Source organism: Dromaius novaehollandiae, chromosome 4, assembly GCF_036370855.1.
Source record: "Dromaius novaehollandiae isolate bDroNov1 chromosome 4, bDroNov1.hap1, whole genome shotgun sequence".
NCBI lineage: Eukaryota > Metazoa > Chordata > Aves > Casuariiformes > Dromaiidae > Dromaius > Dromaius novaehollandiae.
The window spans coordinates 56073625-56090714 of record NC_088101.1 but is presented as its reverse complement, the minus strand read 5'-3'; the positions used below and the strand labels follow the sequence as shown (position 1 = coordinate 56090714).

The 17090-nt window shown below is 34.6% G+C and overlaps 1 protein-coding gene across 8 annotated transcripts in view; it reads left to right on the top strand.

The window, feature by feature from the left end:
• The window catches only part of TUSC3 (tumor suppressor candidate 3), a 144802-nt gene that overhangs the window by 84549 nt on the left and 43163 nt on the right, over window positions 1–17090 (top strand). The window contains exon 7 of one of the 8 annotated variants that reach the window (XM_064511115.1): window positions 3407–3469. The exons of the other annotated variants lie outside the window; for them this stretch is intronic. Coding sequence (XP_064367185.1) covers window positions 3407–3427 — 21 coding nt within the window. The 3' untranslated portion in view covers window positions 3428–3469. Of the gene's footprint in view, window positions 1–3406; window positions 3470–17090 lie in introns of those variants that run through there. 8 annotated transcript variants of the gene reach the window in all.

Genomic DNA, 17090 nt, shown 5'->3' with positions numbered 1-17090 from the left:
TTGTGCCGGAATTAAGCAGTTCCTTCCTGTCTCTTGTGTTTATTTATAGACGTACTTCCAGTCAGCCTCCATTTTCCAAGGCTTGAGCAAGCCCTTTTATTTCTTCATCTAAAATAGTGTTTTATTCTTTTGGCTTGCTCCCTGCCAGTTCCAGACAGTTCTTGAGTATAGGCAACCAGTATTGTATAACATATTGCAGATGTAATGCTTTGTATCCTGGATCTGACTTAATTTTTTAATAGACAGCTCACATTAATGAACCATATTCATTCTATACTTTTCTAGTGCATGTCTTTTTTCAGCTGAGTTTTTCTGAGATAATGATAACCTAATTTGTGGAAATTCATCTGACTTTCCAAGCATATAATCTTCACTTCTTCCTATATAATGTAGTGATTTTTTCCTCTGTTCCTCTGGCATCAGCAGAATTCATTAGTACCTATTTTTGTGCTTAAGTCATTAACTTTATACTTAATTTATTAATCCCAAGATTCAGACTTCCATCTAGCCTCATATTATCTGTTTCTAAGTAGCCCATTCTGTCTCCCATTAAGCACTCAGCCCATTATAATCTTGGTGCCAAACCCTTTTTCTCCAGCTTCACGTGTAACACAGTATAAAATGATTTACCAAAGTCCAGATAAATGATACCACATTTTCTTTGCCAAGAGGATTATTTACCTAATGAAAGAGATTATGCCTGATAAATCTGCTTTTTTTATCTTTGGAATGACAGTGCCATATTTCATCTCATTTTTCATTTTCCTTCACATCTTTAATTATTCTTTATTTCAAAATTAGTTCAAAGCATTTCATGTTATTGAAATCTAACTATTTTGCTTCCAGAATCTGTATAGTTTCTATGGTTATGATTCTGTAGATACAGACTAACATCCTACGATAGGCTTGGTTAAAATAAATACCTAAATAAATTACTACTAGGCTTTAAGATATATGTACTAGTTTTGTAATTCTGCTCTTTGAGTTTTCCTTCAACTTTTGATATATTATAGATGGATTCTATTAGGTGTATAACCATTGTCTCCGTTTTATTCATCATCAATATTGCAGAAAACGGAGAACTGAAGTCAGAGATTGGGTCATTACAATCGTTTACTGCATATTAACTTTACTTTTTTGCTTGCTCTCTGTTTTAATGGCTGAAATATGAGCTATTTGTTTTATTTTCATTTGCAGGGTCCACATCAGCTTATCTCCTGACAATTTTCATTTTATCTCTAAGCTTCTTGACCTTTTTAAGAGGGAAATGTATTTGCTAGTCAGTCTCGTTCCATTCTTTCTAAGCTCTGGTTCTTCCTTGTATTCCATTTGGGATTATTAATCAGTTAGGTCTGGAATCCTTCCCTGAAAGGTCACCTTTCTCTTTTCTTTCCTTCTTTCTTTCTTTCTTTCTTTTTTTTTTTTTTTTTTTTTTTTTGTATATGTGGGATGCAGATTCCAAAAGCTCAAGAAACTTAGCTTCTTAGTCTCTGGCTCATTCAAGTCCCCAAATTTTCTAGTGTAGATGGCTCACTAATTTTTCATTTCAGTTTGCACTCTTGAAATGGGACAGTCTTAAATGGAAAGTTTTAAATGTGTTGCTATTTATCATTCAGTTTAGTTTGCTGAATCAAGTGAGGTCATTTTTTCTGAATGCATTTTATATTTCCTGTTTCATGACAGTGTCCTTGTTTTCTATGAAAATGGCATTTAAAATAGTATTGCCTCTTGTTTAATTAGTGAATAACTTAAGATGAAATTTGCCAGCTGTCAAGTTCACATCACTGAAGTTTGCTGTTAGTAGTATCTGTTTCAATATCTGTCTAGAAATTTAGTGTCACGTCTCCTGTGAGGTGTTCTCCTTCTGAATGCTTTACCGTTGTTGAACTCCGCAGTATCACAGAATCATAGAATGGTTGAGGTCGAAAGGGACCTTTAGAGATCGTCTAGTCCGGTCCCCCTGCTCAAGCAGGGTCACTTAGAGCAGATTGCCCAGGACCATGTCCATATCCTCCACCATCATACTGGTCTGAGTTATCTGTTGATAATCTGTTCTCCTTCTTCGGAGTCCCAAGATTTCCACTGAAGCTCTGCTTGCCTTCCCCTATTTCTATTTCTCTGTGAGTTCATCTACTCCAGTGCTTGGTTCAGATAAGAAGTGGTCTTTTGAAGCCCACCTCACCTTCATTCCTGCTTTCCACGCTTTGGTTCACATTATGTAGAGCACATGAGCTACGTTCCTTTTGGATGAAGCAAAGCCAGAAGATGCACTCCAGGAGTGCACTCCCAGCTGGTACTGGATGTTTGGTCCATAAGACCAGACAGAAACTAGTCTGAAAAAAAACCACTTGCAACGTGTATAGTGTAGACTTTGAATTTTTGGAAATGTTGTGCTCTACTTACTAATACAGGTGTAACCTGTGAGTCTTCAGCAGCACAACATAAGCATGTTTGCATCAGTACTGGTGGATTTCTTCCAGTGAAATTGTGAAATTTGTTTTGATATGAAGAGTGATTCATGGTGGGAGGTTCTGCTTCTCTGTAAGGACATTTCAACCACTGATTTGTCTCTGATACCTCTGTATCTGGTACATTTTACCAGATATGTTCTGGTAATGGATCCTCAACTGCGTATGTGTCTGTTTCTTGTTGATACGTATATATATGAAAGATAAAGCTAGATAGAGCTTTCCTTTAGGAGCTTTTCCCTTTAAGAGTATCTTTTAGCAGCAGTGAACATTCTTCACTTTCCAAATCCAATAATTCTTTGGGTCATGTCTGCTTTTATCCTAATAGCCTAACAAGGCTTTTCTTACAGAGAGATGGAAAAATAAAGACCAAATACCTGTTCTTCTGCATCTCCCAAGCTGTGACGCAGACACCAATATTTTGTTCTCTGGTTGCTGTTTTTGGCAAGGGATGGCGGGGGGGGGGGGGGGGATTGCCTTGATCACCTTTACTTTCATGTTCTCTGGTGGAGATCTAATTGTCAAATCCCATGGTCAAAGACAAATTGCTTTCCCCATCCCTATCTCTTTCCCACTCAGCAGGAATAAGTCTGACAGCATCCAAGCCTCTATTATAGAAATTTTGCAGGTTACCAACTACAAACCACATAACCTACAAACTATAAAGGGATGAAATCTATTACTCTGAAAAATAAATTTAGTTAGAAAAGAACAATTCTTAACTCCCATGGAGCTCTATGCTGGTCATTTCTCTCTTTCTTGGGAAGACTGATCCTCATGGGGCTCCTCAGAATCTGTTGACTTAATATGCTTTGCTGTCTGCTTTGCTTTATACTTTTAAGGCTTTGCTGGTGTGGTTATGAGGTGAACGTTTGTTTTGAAGAGTCTTGTTAAGTTAAAGATCTTTCCTCTTCAATTTTATAATTTTCTGTTGACAGCAAATATACATCTCAGAATGAATGTTTTGAAGCTCTGACTAGCAAAAGGTAAATTGCTTTTTTCATTCCAAATTTATAAAACAATTTCGGTGTGGAAATAGTGTGTGGTGTCTAAATAAAGTCCAGCCTTGCGAGTCTCTATGTGTAATTATGGCTAACTCAAAATAATTGCAGAAAATTTTAATGAGCTCTTCAGTTTCTCTCCTCTCTTACTTTAGGTCTTGTAGATATAAGGTTGATAAAATTTTGGTTAAATTATCAAATCAAGATTTTTACAACTGAGGAAACATATTAAAGTAATTTAATAACTAAATGTTATTAAAATGTGAAAATAACTTTAAAAAGTATTGTGTCTTTCTTTGTACATAACAAACATTTGAATATGGATATTCTATCATCTTTTTTGTTAAGTATTACAGCAGGTGAAATCCTGCCCCATTTGTGTTCATAGAAACTTTGTTTTTAATATGTTAGGAAGATAAATTCATTTCTGTGTTGGTCCTTTTTTTTATACAGTTCTGTACAATTCTTTTGAAAGTTTAGTTAAATACAAATTCAAGCTGATGACATTAAGATCCTAGACATAAACAATTCAAAAAGGCTCAATCTTTTAATAGAACTCTAACAAATACTGTAATGTGTATATATTTCCTAATTATAATGCTTCCTCTTTTCATTTTAAAGGTCAGTCTGAATATTCTTGATGCTTTTATTTTAATTTGGTCAGCTAAAAAAGGCACAGAACATTTTTCAAACATACAGTAGTTGAATTTTAATATCTGTCCAAAAAACAGTGCATTTCTGTTACAGAAAGTTTCTCAGAAAGGGTTTGCTAGATAGTATTAAAAATACTAGTTTCAAGAGAGACAAAAGAGTAACCTTCAAACTTTTTCTGACTTTCTGTCTCTTATCAGTCAAGTAAAGTGTCAGAGTCATAATGTGAATACTCAAGAAGGCTTTGAATTGTCAATAGAGGAGGCTTCCTCTTTGAGGTTATATTTGCTGGAACAGAAGAGATAACACTATTATCAGTGTTTTTATAGTGTAGCCAATTTCTCATTGCATGTACTGAAATGCAGTTTTTAATAAGGTTTAGATATTAGTATAATGATAAATATGTCAGACTTCTAAAATAAATTCTGAATGTTTCTGTCAGTCCTGATACAGTGTCAACTTCCACTCTGATCTCTCTCAGAGATTTTTATGAACATTTTCTGGGAAAAAAGTAATTTCCAAATACATGTCTAACCTCTTTTTTAGGAAATTGACATTAAATACACATTTGTTTCTGAGAAGTGCATATTGAATTGTCAGCTTTCTTCTACCAGTTGATACTTCAGAATTTAGCACTGGAATGTAAACATGCACACAGAATCAATGCAAGCCTCCTGTATAATATACAAATACCGTTAGAAGCTATTTATGAAGCTATGTTACACTAGGAGTTTTTTCCTTTGATAAGGCATTCAGACCCTGTGTTTTAAGTGTTGACTATATGAGTTAGTTTGAACTGAACTTCAGGGGCTTATTACTTTTATTTCTTATATATTGTATTTTTTTCCTGTGGCTTACCTAATGCACAAGGTCTGAATATGTTTCAAAGTATTGTGCAAATTTTACATGAAAAGATATTAACACTGAACTTTTGCATGTGGCTCACTTCACACTTGTTAATACTTACATGCAAATTAATACAGGAGGTAGCTGCTGCTAGTGGACAGAGAGCTGCAAATGATTCCATTTGCGATGACTTGCAGGTCGTTGTTAGGAGTATGACAGTTAACCCAATTATTCAAGGCCATTTCTACAGGAACTATATGTTATCTTTACTACAGATTTAGATAGTCTTTTAAATCCTTACTGGACTTACATAGTCTGAAGTAATATTTGTGATTTACTTGAGTAAAATTCTCATCTTTGATCTTCCAATGCACAGATTAGCAAATAAAGATTGACGAGCGTGTCGGTGCTGAGGGTTTCACTAGCAATCTGAAGTATCTCAAATGTATGAAAGTAGCTGTTACTTCATAGGGAAAATTTTATAATCTTCAAATACCCTTAGAGGCTGGATGGAGTGTTTTATTCAGGCAGAACTATGGTTCTGCTCAGAACCAGGCAACATTATTTTTGTTACTATCAAAAAAATATTCCATATTTTAGGACTATTGGAACTATTTAGTAGTAAACATAGATCTTCATTTGTTATTACCGGTACCCCTTGTCTTATAAAGCTGACTGTGTTTCCCTGCTAGTATCACTCAAGAGCCTGATAACAAACATGTTGTTTCTGATCATTAGACTCCGAATGATTACCTACAGTGGCCTTTAGATCAACTTTGGATACTGTGCAAAGAACTCTGCTTGTGGAAAGTTCCTGTGTCAGAATATTACTGATTTTAGTGATCTATGTAGCTGATAATATATATTTTATAATATATGAAAAGGTCATCCTGTAGTGTTTATATTACAGAAGAAGGACCATTTTTTTCCACTTCCATTTTGTTGTTCTTAGCTGCCTAATCTCTACTGCTGCCAATCTGCCTGTCTTCAAGAAAGCAAATTTGTTTGAAACAGTGAATTAATGCATCCTTTTTCAATTTTCCTCTTGATGATGGAGTAATTCATTGAATTAAAGAGAGAAAAATAGAAAAGAAATTAAAATTCAACACACAAAGCAGTATTATTTTCAAATGTGTACTTTCATATTTTTCTGCATACCTTAGTAGGTTGAATCCTAGTAGTTTTTATAGTTTTAAGAAAATAAGCATAAAAAGAAAATAAAGAATTGAAACAAATAAGAATGCAGAATCAAGACTGAAGAAAAATATTCTACTTATTATCCAATCTTTAGCTTATATGACCATCTTACAAAATCTTTGAGGAAGTGTCCAAAGTCAGTCATCTACCAGAGAGTAATTCAGACAGAAGTAGTTCAGTTAAGCTTTTCCATTATAGAAGGCAAATCTTTTGCAAAACTAAAGACTGTCTTTAAAGTTCCAGATATATAGGGAAGTTAAGGAACTTTATCCAAAGTGTTGCAACAAAAGCACAGCTTTACTGATAACATCTTTATTTATAATATCACAGGCTAACTTTTAAAAATAAGATTGTAATATCTTTAAGATATCTGAGCAATTGGCATCCATATTTGAAGTTGTTCTTAACTTTTTTTGTTAACCAGCTTAGCTTACCTCTTTTGAAGGACATGCTGTAGATAATGATCAAGAGACCTGTGTCATGAATCTTGAGTTACTATTAGGATGAGACTGAGATATAATGAAATATTTGGATTGACCTCCCTCTAGAAGCATAGTATCTTTCTTATTCAGAGTGATTCTAATCAGCGTTGTCTCAAAGTAGAATGTGGAATTTGATGTCACAGATTAAACAATGGCACTAGAAAGTTTTTGTAGCAAATACTGCAAAATAAGTCATACAGCATTCAACATGGGGAAAAATAGCTTCCTTGGCCATAGATAGTCATGTTAAATATGACTGCTTTGCTCCCTGATGAATGACATTTTTCCTTTTTAGTATAAAACCTTGTATTAATACTGATATTGTTGTACAACACCAGTCACCTCTCTTCAAGAATTATCGGAAGGTGGCACAGAGCAGGCTAAAGGAATAAAAGGTTATTTTAGATGATTCATCTGCAATGATTACAATAGAGTTGAACCTAAAGCCACCTGAAAATTTGCATAAAATGTTTATGTATCTTATGATTACTGACTATATATGTATTGTTTTTTAATTTCCAAAGTTTGTGGGATTTTAAAGATACTTTTCTGTAAGTATACAGTGCATATTTTGAGTGTGCTCTCTTTATCCCTAGTTCAAGAAATATATAATTAATGGAGTAGAGGAAGTGGATATGAAGGTGAGAAAAATCCATCTGATAACTAGAGTGAAACATTCTTTAGTATGGTTAATGAAGGAGTTAAGAATAATAAATCAGCCATAAAATTTTCACCTGCTGTGCATGTGCAAAGATATGTTTGTGTGCATGTATATATATGTACATATCCTTATATAAGGATATGTTTCACTTTATTGCTCTTCTAGCCATTGATACCTCACTAATTTTTTGGCTCTCTTTATCAGTTACTTTTGCATCTCAAATTTAAGGCTGAACTGAGTCTTAATTTTCGGGGGCTTTAGTTTGCCTTTATTTCTGTCCTATGTTCATTATTAATTTATGCAGTGTTGCTGCTGACATATTACTTCTTGATTATTATAATTCCTGCCCAGAATAACTTTGTATCAATGAAGTTACCTTCTTTTTTGGTTCCCTTCATCTTCCTGTGCTCTCCAGCAACTTACTGCTGAATGCCGATTCTGCACTTTTAGATATTTTGAAAATATGGAAACAGTCAATGTTCAGATACATGTAGCTGCATTTGGAACAAACAGGAAGAAGTATCCATTCAAACTGTTTGCCATATGTATGAAGATGTTATTAAAAGAAAATGAAAAAGCATGCCTAAAGTACATTTTCAAATAAAGAAGGAAAATTATACCTGAGACCTAATAGATCTAAAACTTTTTGGTTTAGTAGTAGTATTTTTTTCTCATGTCTTGGGAAGCTGCTAAAATTCTCAAAGTTAAGGGTTCTGGCAGCTCAGTTCCCATTTTTTATCTGGATCTGAGGAATGTTCTGATAAGTGTAGGCTGCCCAGTATGGGGTTATTCTGTCTATGTTTAACAGTGACATGTTTCTTTCAGATCTCTCTGTCTCTTTTCTTTTTTTTTCTTTTTTTCTTTTTTTCTTTTTTTTCTTTTTTTCTTTTTTCTTTTTTCTTTTTTTCTTTTTTCTTTTTTTTTCTTTTTTTTTCTTTTTTTTCTTTTTTCTCTTTTTTCTTTTTTCTTTTTTCTTTTTTCTTTTTTCTTTTTTCTTTTTTCTTTTTTCTTTTTTCTTTTTTTCTTTTTTTCTTTTTTTCTTTTTTTCTTTTTTTCTTTTTTTCTTTTTTTCTTTTTTTTCTTTTTTTTCAAGTTGTGTTGCAGGGAGTGTACAAGGCACACATTAAATGAATTAAAAACTGACTCAATTCTTAAACAGTTTTTGACAGAGAGAGATCAACCAGTAAGGCTTTTGGGGAACCAGAGCTTACTAGTCGTCTAGACACCACTATAAAAATATTTTTGAGTAAATTTTCTATGTGAGTAAGGAATTGCAAATAGGAGTGGCAGTTTTGGTACTGGAGGTCTGAGAGTGTGGCTAGTGTGATGGCAGTTTTCAAAGAAGGTATGGGGGTCCTTGCAAGGCCTGCCCTTGACAAAATGGCCTAGAAGGTGAGTGTGAATGGTGTGCACGAATGGAGCACCCAAAACCCTCTGAGAGGGCATTTTCCCAGCAGTGCATTAGAGAGGATGGCAGCTAGCAGCTGATTAAACAGTAACCAAGGGATTACAGAGAGACTTTTGAAATAAGGGAGAAATCCATTTGAAAATAAGTGTAAAAGGAGCATGAGAATTTGTACCAATGGGGAGAGACCTCACAGTGGGAACAAAGCAGCAGTCAAAACTGGGTTTCATCCTGCCAGAAGTCGCCCCAGCGGCATCATGACTTCTGCTTGGGCCTGGCAGAGCAGCCTCCACATCCGATGCTAGGAGTAGCCTGCATCCAGCTAGTAGACTGAGAGTCTAGGATGCAATAATTAGGGGCTCACACCTGGGGTGTGTGTACGTGAACTCATGGGGTGCATTCTTACTGGTGTGTGCATTAGTGGACTGTAGGGAGCAGTGTGGATACAGGATATATAAAGCCAGAACACTCTTATCTCCAACCGAAAATGTGTGCAAGTAGGGGATACTGCAGTACTGGGAAAGGAGGGTGTGCTCGTAAGCATGTTTCTTTAGAGAGCAGGGTGTGGGCGTGTGTACGCATGCATGTGCGTGTGTATGTGGTTAGAACTTTGGGAGAATATTTAGAGAAGGATGTTTAGAAATTTGTAGCTGTTTATTAAAATTGTGTAAGTGTCTCAGGGAAGGATTTAGAGGGACCTTCCTAGATCATAATTTCAATATAAACATTTACTGCAGTGTCATTAATAGCGTCTGGTTTTGAGTACATTAAAAGGAGACTACCAAGTACAAAGCAATTCTTGCTTTGTCTGCAGCATTTGGTAAAATAAGATAAAATTTGGCCGAAAATGATTCAAGTATGTGTACTTGGAAAGAGATGCAAATACTAGAAGTATTGTCACAAGAATTAAGATTTTAACTGATATATCATCAGAAAGAAACTTTTTAAATTGTTATTTTACAAGACTGAAGTCTTGTGTATGGTTGTGCTAACACTGTCTTTGTTTCAAATCAGGATACCCTTGTCGTTCGCATGATGTGTGTACTAACTCACACCTTTCTGGGGTTAGCCAGATTGAAAGAGCAATGGAAAATGGGATGTGGACTGCAACGCATAGCCCTGCTACATGTAGTCAGGATGCAAGCCAGCTATGCAGATTCCTTTCTGAGAGATTATTGAGAGATCACTGGAGATAGATGTTTAAACACAGAAGAGATGTTTCCTAGTAGGGGGCTTTTAAACTTCTTAGGCAGAAAGATAACAGTGCACTTCCTATAGTGTTGAAAATAACTTGCATTTTAGAGTGTCTTTATCGAGGGAGATGTTGCATTCTGCATCACTTGAAAAAGTTTTAGAATAAGTAAGATTTGCTTAGATTCAAGTTAGAGAGACTCATCTCCTACTAGCAGAAGTTGAGAGGCAGTAGACTTAGTACTTAGGAGGACTGCGAATGTCTGTCCTCTCCTTAAAATCATGTGTGATCAAATCCTCTCCTTTCATAATCTTTGAGAAGAGTGAGCACACACATTATCCTCAGTAGCGTCTAATAATCACAGTTCCTTACTGAGATATGAAGTAAAAATCAGTGTTTCATCTATTAGTTGCCTTTTGGAGTAAGCAAGGAGTATTTTCCTCATGACAAAAAAAAAAAAAAAAAAAAAAAAAAGTCTTCTGGTAAGGAGCAAGGGAAAAGAAGAGTTCCTCCCAAAGAAGCTAGAAATGCTACATCGGGGATGCTGGATTGGATGTGTGCATTACTGCATGGTTGTCCTAAAGTATCTCTGAGCTACGGTTTTTGTTCATGCACTAAGTGGTAGTCACATTTTGGTTCACTAAAGAATTCACTCCCTGGGTCAGTTTAGAAAAGAATTAGGGGAGATACGTTACTAACCTCTAAAACATGGATGACAGTTTACCTCCCTAGCCTGTTACCTGATCATATTACAAAACCCATTCTTTGATGTTGAGAGGTACTCAGACTTCAGCTTCTTTTTTTCTTGTGACACCCGATTTGGGACTTGTTGACTAGAGTTTTGTTGTAATTCATTTAGAGAAAACAAGAAACAGCACACGAGGATTTGCTTGTCTCTGTCGGCAGTAAATTAGTGAATTAATTAAATTCGGGGAACTACAGCAGATTAAAGACTTTCACAAATGTATAGTATTTTCTCAATCAGATTTGATGTACAATCTTGTAATATTATTGTGACAAATATATCAATGAAAATATTTAAGAATTCTTGTGTATTTTGTCCATAGAAAAGCCTCCTAAGCTTTCCTTTTTCATCTGTGTTTGCAGCATTTCATGGATAAGATAATAGCACTAACTTTGTTTTACACCTTTCCCCAAACAGATCACTTTGATGTTATTATACCTGCAACTTTATTGCCAACTTTAATTGCAACAGAATTAATGCCATATTTCAACATAGTATACAGAAATAGTTCAGTGTAGTATATAGAAATCCCATGTTGACCATGGCTAGGTGTAACTTACGTCTCACCAAATGAAATGCCCTTAGTGAGGTCCAAGGATTGTTTTAATTCTCGCATGATATTTATTATGGCCCTGCGGCTTGTTACCATTTCTTGAGGCTCATCATATATTTTATTCTTACTATTCAATTAATACTTCTGGTTTTATTTTTTCTTAAAATCTTTTCAGAATCACCTTCAGCATAAAGCACCAAAAAAGTATTCTGTAATTTGTTAACTCCTTGCACTTACTGTTGGTTTTGGAATGCATGTCAGTCTTCTCCAAACATCTAGTCTGCACAAACTTCATTTCATTTATATTTTACTGTGATACTCTTTCTGCTTAATCAATCAATGTCATGTAGTGTACTTCTTTCTTGCATGGTTTCTTGTAGTGTTTTTTCCATCCCTTCTAATCAGGATGGCCTTTATTTTCCTCTTTTTTAATAATAGTAATTTGAGGCTTAACCCATAAGAGCCTTCAATATCTTAGATATCTTTTTTGGATTTACTTACTTTTTGCCATATCCCTTGTGGTATATCAGCTTTCCTGAACTTCACGCAAGCAGTTTAACTTCTGGATTTTTCTTTTGTTTATTTATTTGTTCTATCCTTTTGGCCTATTCCCAGTGACTTCCTCAGATGAGATAGTGGTCTGTCCTTTCTTTCCTTTTTCTTCCTAATATGTTCTCATCTACCTCTTTCAGGAGCATCATAGTGCTCTCACATTTATCATAGGAATGCTGCTACATAAAATTTGTTGTTGACATCAGTGCTCTTTTCTGGGTAAATTAATACACTCTTAAAAACTGAACAGTCTAGGTTTTTTGCATGTCAGCTACCTTGTCCGAATTAATAGTACTTCATTGCAAATTGCTAGGGGCTTACTCCAAAGTCTGATTTGAAAATCTAACCATAACTTTAATTGTAACTTCAAATGTGTGTGGCCGGGAATTTAGTCTATGCATGCTTAACATTTTAATGTTTTGTGTGACCCTGAGTAGTTTATCTGCTCTAATATTACAATTATGCAGTTACAGTAAAATTTACTCAAAAACTCATGCGGTAAGCAGTGAAACAAAATCAAATTGGGGAGCTTTTTAACCTTCATCTGTAGCCCACATGCTAGAATTGAGCAGAGGTGCTAGAGCTCTGCAAAATTCAGTGCAACAAAAAAGTAAAGATTTTAGAATGTAAGATAAGCTGTGAGTCCTGTTCCCCTCCCCACCATCACCAACCAGTCAGTTCCCTTACATTGCCACACCTAAGGATCACCAAATCAAGTGTTGGTCCTTCGCATCAAAAAACCCTGAACTAATATAAATACAATCTGTTTTTATATATATGTGTGTGTATATATATATATATATATATAGTATATATACTATAATATATAGTATAAATACTATACTGGAGAAGATAAACTAATACTTTTCTCATTTGAAGAAAGCAATGTCAACAAAATTTAGCAGTACGTGAAAAAACTGTTGAGACCATAATAACGACCATAGGAAATTGAATAAAGGAGGATTTCAAAAGATATTAATAGTTTTATGTTGTTCTATAGAATAAAGCTTTGGGTTTTTGTGGGTTTTTTAGCTGTAACTTAATATAGTTTATTGTGCTCTATTACTAAGTTAGAATTTGAATGCTAAGGTAGGTAGCTCCAGTAGATTTTTGGCAGAAAGACTCTTGTCGCAGATCAGTATTGTAAATTCTTGACTAATAAAATGAGTTTAGCTCTGCACAGTGAGTCTATGTGAGTTTCAGCATCTTCAGTAATCCAGATGTGTGTGCACAGTGGAGGTATTTTGACTTTTGAGAATTTACTGTAGATTGTTAATTGGTATTTTTAATATAGCTAACTCTGTCCTTGCCCTCATATCTTCCATGGTAAAGCCATGATCTACTAAAGGAGAGTTATATCTCCTCTGTCCTTTACAACAGAGAAAGAAGAATCACATATTATGAAATGGTGGCTCTGCTCTTTCAGGTATCTACTTTATATTTCACTTGTCTTTGTTAACGAAATTCATTATATGGCCTTTGCCTTTAAACTGAATGCTTATTTGTCCACAGTGGCCTGTTCATTGTTATTTATTTCAAAACACTAAATGCATTGTGAAAACACAATTTAAAATTAGAGTTGTTTTATGAATTTAGACGTCATCACTGAGCTGTGAGTACCTCTGACTTCTGCTGTCTGTAGAATGCGACTAAGACTTATCCTCCTATTTGAGCTGAAATATACTGCAATTCCATAAGGCACAAATTTAATACATGGTAAAATTTTTTCAACTTCTGTGCATCCTGTAGTACAACTGTCAAAGTCGCACATGAACAAGCACATACTACACCTTAATAGAATTTTTCATTTGGCCTCAAGTAATTCCCAGGTTTCTTTCTTCCCAAATAGATGGACATTCTATGTTCTATTGATTATGCTCTTCTAGGTATTAATTTTTTTGGCTTCTTCAGTAGAAACAGCATTTTAAATATTTCTAAATAAGTATGAATGTAATAATCATTCTGAATGTCAGTAAGACTTGCACTGTTTTTTGCAGTCCTAGAACATTTTGGTTCTTGACTTTTTTTTTTTTTTTTTTTTTTTTCTGGAGATAGCTGACTGAAAGAAGCTGAAATGCAGCTTGTCTTGCTGACAGCACTATGATTTGTATTCATTGCAGGCTGGAATACTTGCTTAGGGTAGCACAGTAAATAGATCTGAAGTTTTGTATCATAACATAAAATTTTTAGCTACTGACTTTTATGGTGTATTAAGTTAATGCTTGTCATCCTAAACAGAACTTTAGAAAATTCATCATCACAAATTTGATAGTTGCTGAAGTACAAGATGTTTAATGGTATAGCACATCCGTTGAAGAAAGGCTCTCTCTCTTACATTCTAATAATTAGGAAGCATCTGCCAGTGCGTTAAACAATGAATTTAAATAAGTGACTCCCATAGCTGCCTTCATAAATCATGAATTCAAAGCATTTGTTATTATGAAATAAATTCCTATTTGTCAAGTGTGTCTACTTTCAAATTTTATACTCTAAAACATGGAGTTATTCCTTTGTTCTAAATTTTTCCTGGTAATGACTTAGTTTTCCCAGTTTCTGTGTCATGTCAGCATTACTTCTTCAAATATGCTAACTGGATTTAATATCCTGTGCAAAAAAATTGCTCTGGGCAACACAGAGCAATTTTTTAATTACTCAGCTTTACAGTTCTGAAAAATATAGGCTTATGCTGGAATATTGATGTGAAGATTAAAAAACACTACAGCAAAATTTACCAAGAATTTGTCTTGACCTTTTTTCTGTGAAGAAAATGGACTCAGTTGCCTTTTTAATTTTTTGTTCAATCATATTAGGCCTGTCCCTTTTCTTAGTCCCCTTCTCCTTTGTAATTCTGAAAAGTGTAAATTAATCATTAATTAGCAGAAACAAAGACCAATGAGTGAGGTTGTTCTGAGAAGAAGATACAAATACAGACCTGTGTTTTGCTGAGAAAATTCTAATGCATTTAAGAATTTGAGTATTCTGTTGTGATAGAGGTGGATAAAGTAGCTTGTAGAGGCATGGGGAGAAGAGAAGAGCTGTTAAATATGAAAAATAGGTTTTAGAAAAATAAGAATCAAAAAAGGGGTGTAAATTACTTTTCCTCAAATAATGTGTGCCAGCCTGAATTGTGTTTTCTTAGAAGTTTGATTAGAGATGTCCTCCTTACCCAAGAGTACTGTTAACATGTAGGGCTGTGGAGCTATAGTATGTAATAAACTTTAAGCATCAATGTTTAAAGCTTTAGATCATTGAAATAGTGTTTTATTAGAACAACATCAGATAGTGAGATACACCTGCATCTGAACAGAATAATAAAACTCTTGCTGTAGTGGAAAATATACCTCTTTCTATTAAATGACTTAAATATTGATACTTTAGGTGCTTGAATAATTAGGTACATAAAATTGTTTGTAATAATACTAATTTTTAAGATTTTATTCTGGTTTACTGTCGAATAATGACAAAATCCGAGGACACACATGTGTGCAACAGTTATAAAACTCTTTTGATAAAACTTTTGAGTTTTTGAAACAATTTTTTTCACACAAAGAACAGTTCCTTTTTTTGGTTATCAAAAAAATCCTGCAATATCAATAGCCAAAAGCAAGTATGTTAGTACAAATATGAATACTGTCCTTTAATGGTAGTTTTAGCTCCATTCACTTGTGTTCCTGTTGTGTCAATTAGCTGTCAGTCTTCCTCTGAAGAATAGTCCAGTGTTTACTTAAGTGTGTAACTTAAATGGGAAGCAAAGACCTCCCCCAGTCCTACTAAAGTATACCTTTTAACTGTGAATCTGTTAATCCATACTGTGTTCACTCAGCTCTTTTTAAAATAAATATTAAGGTTTTAAAAATAGATGTACAGGCAGTGTTTCAGTTGGTACTAAAAATGGCTTTGGCAAAAATGACCACCATGACTACCATGATTTTCCTCTCTGACATGTATCTAACTGCTCAATCATATAGACAGTGATATTAATACACAGATTTGTTACATGCTGCTCTAGTTGAAGGACTGAAGTTGGGAACTGTTAATGCAAATATTTGTCATAAACGTATTTTAATATTTCATGCCCAGTTTAGCATGCCTGTAGGTCAACCTTTCTCTCATCTCCCCACTTACTTAGAGTTTAAAACAGCATTGCACATACAAAAATATTGCCCCCATACATGCAGTATTGCAGATTAGATCCTGTATAGCTCAACGTGTGCACCTATGGAACTTACAGTTGGTGGTCAGCTGTGAAAGTTGTAGTTGGAATAACTCGGTGTTTCTCCGCACTCTTTGTAGCTGAAACAGGGGCAGCATCAAACACGATTATCCTTTTTATCTTACATTCCTCTGAATTATTTGCTGTTGATTGGTTTGTGTGGTAATTTTGGAGTTTGCACCTCTCCTTGCTTCTGCTTGTCGTTTTCACAGATGTTTGAATTCAGCCGGGTGTATTTTGGGGTAGTGTCATTGTAAAGCCTCTCTTCACCTCTGCTTCCAGCACTTCACCATTCATGTCAAACTACTTTTTTTGCCTCATAACTTGGAAACCAATTGAAAGAACACTTCAGAATTTCAAAGGAGAAAATATCCTAGTTCTTAGCTAAGAAATTAAAAATATCTCCAAGTTAACAAATATTACCCTAAGATTGGTAAAAGTATTGGTGGTTATGGTGAAGTCTATATCCAAAAGGGCTGTAATTTCTTTTTGTCAAAAGAAATGTTTTAATACAAACAGAGAAAAATCAATGAAATTTAGGGGCATGGATGTTTTCTTCTTATCTAAAAGCATACAAAACTTTGTTAATCTTTGGATCTAAATGGTAATTTAAATAACAAAATTTAGTAAGTTGAATGGCTAGTTGCACATGCTAACTGAAGAATAAAAGGGGCAAAGGAAATTAGGAAATAACAAATTACAATCAATGACATTTGAATCATTATGAATGTGGGCATGTACTCCTAACCCTAACTGCATAGTGAGAAAACATATGCAAAGACAAGTAACCTGCATGCTTATTAAAGCCCGTGGTAATCTTACCAGATGAGGGAAATCTGATTAGTTTCCTGTCCTGGACAGAATAATATTAGGGTGTGAATTCATATGTACTGCTAACACATTAAATCTCTGCGCTGTCTCTGTATCATTTCCAGCCCCTCGTTTACTTTCTTTTGTGATACCCTCAGACTTTCCAGCATCTTCTATACCTTGTTCTCCTCTGTACCCACACAGTTCGTCCTCCAGTTTTTGTTTCCTAATGGGAGCTAAGTGTCACAGTTTGGCTTCCATGTGGTAAGTGACCAGTCAGTAGTCCAAAAAGACCAGTAATAGTTAAACTTCGA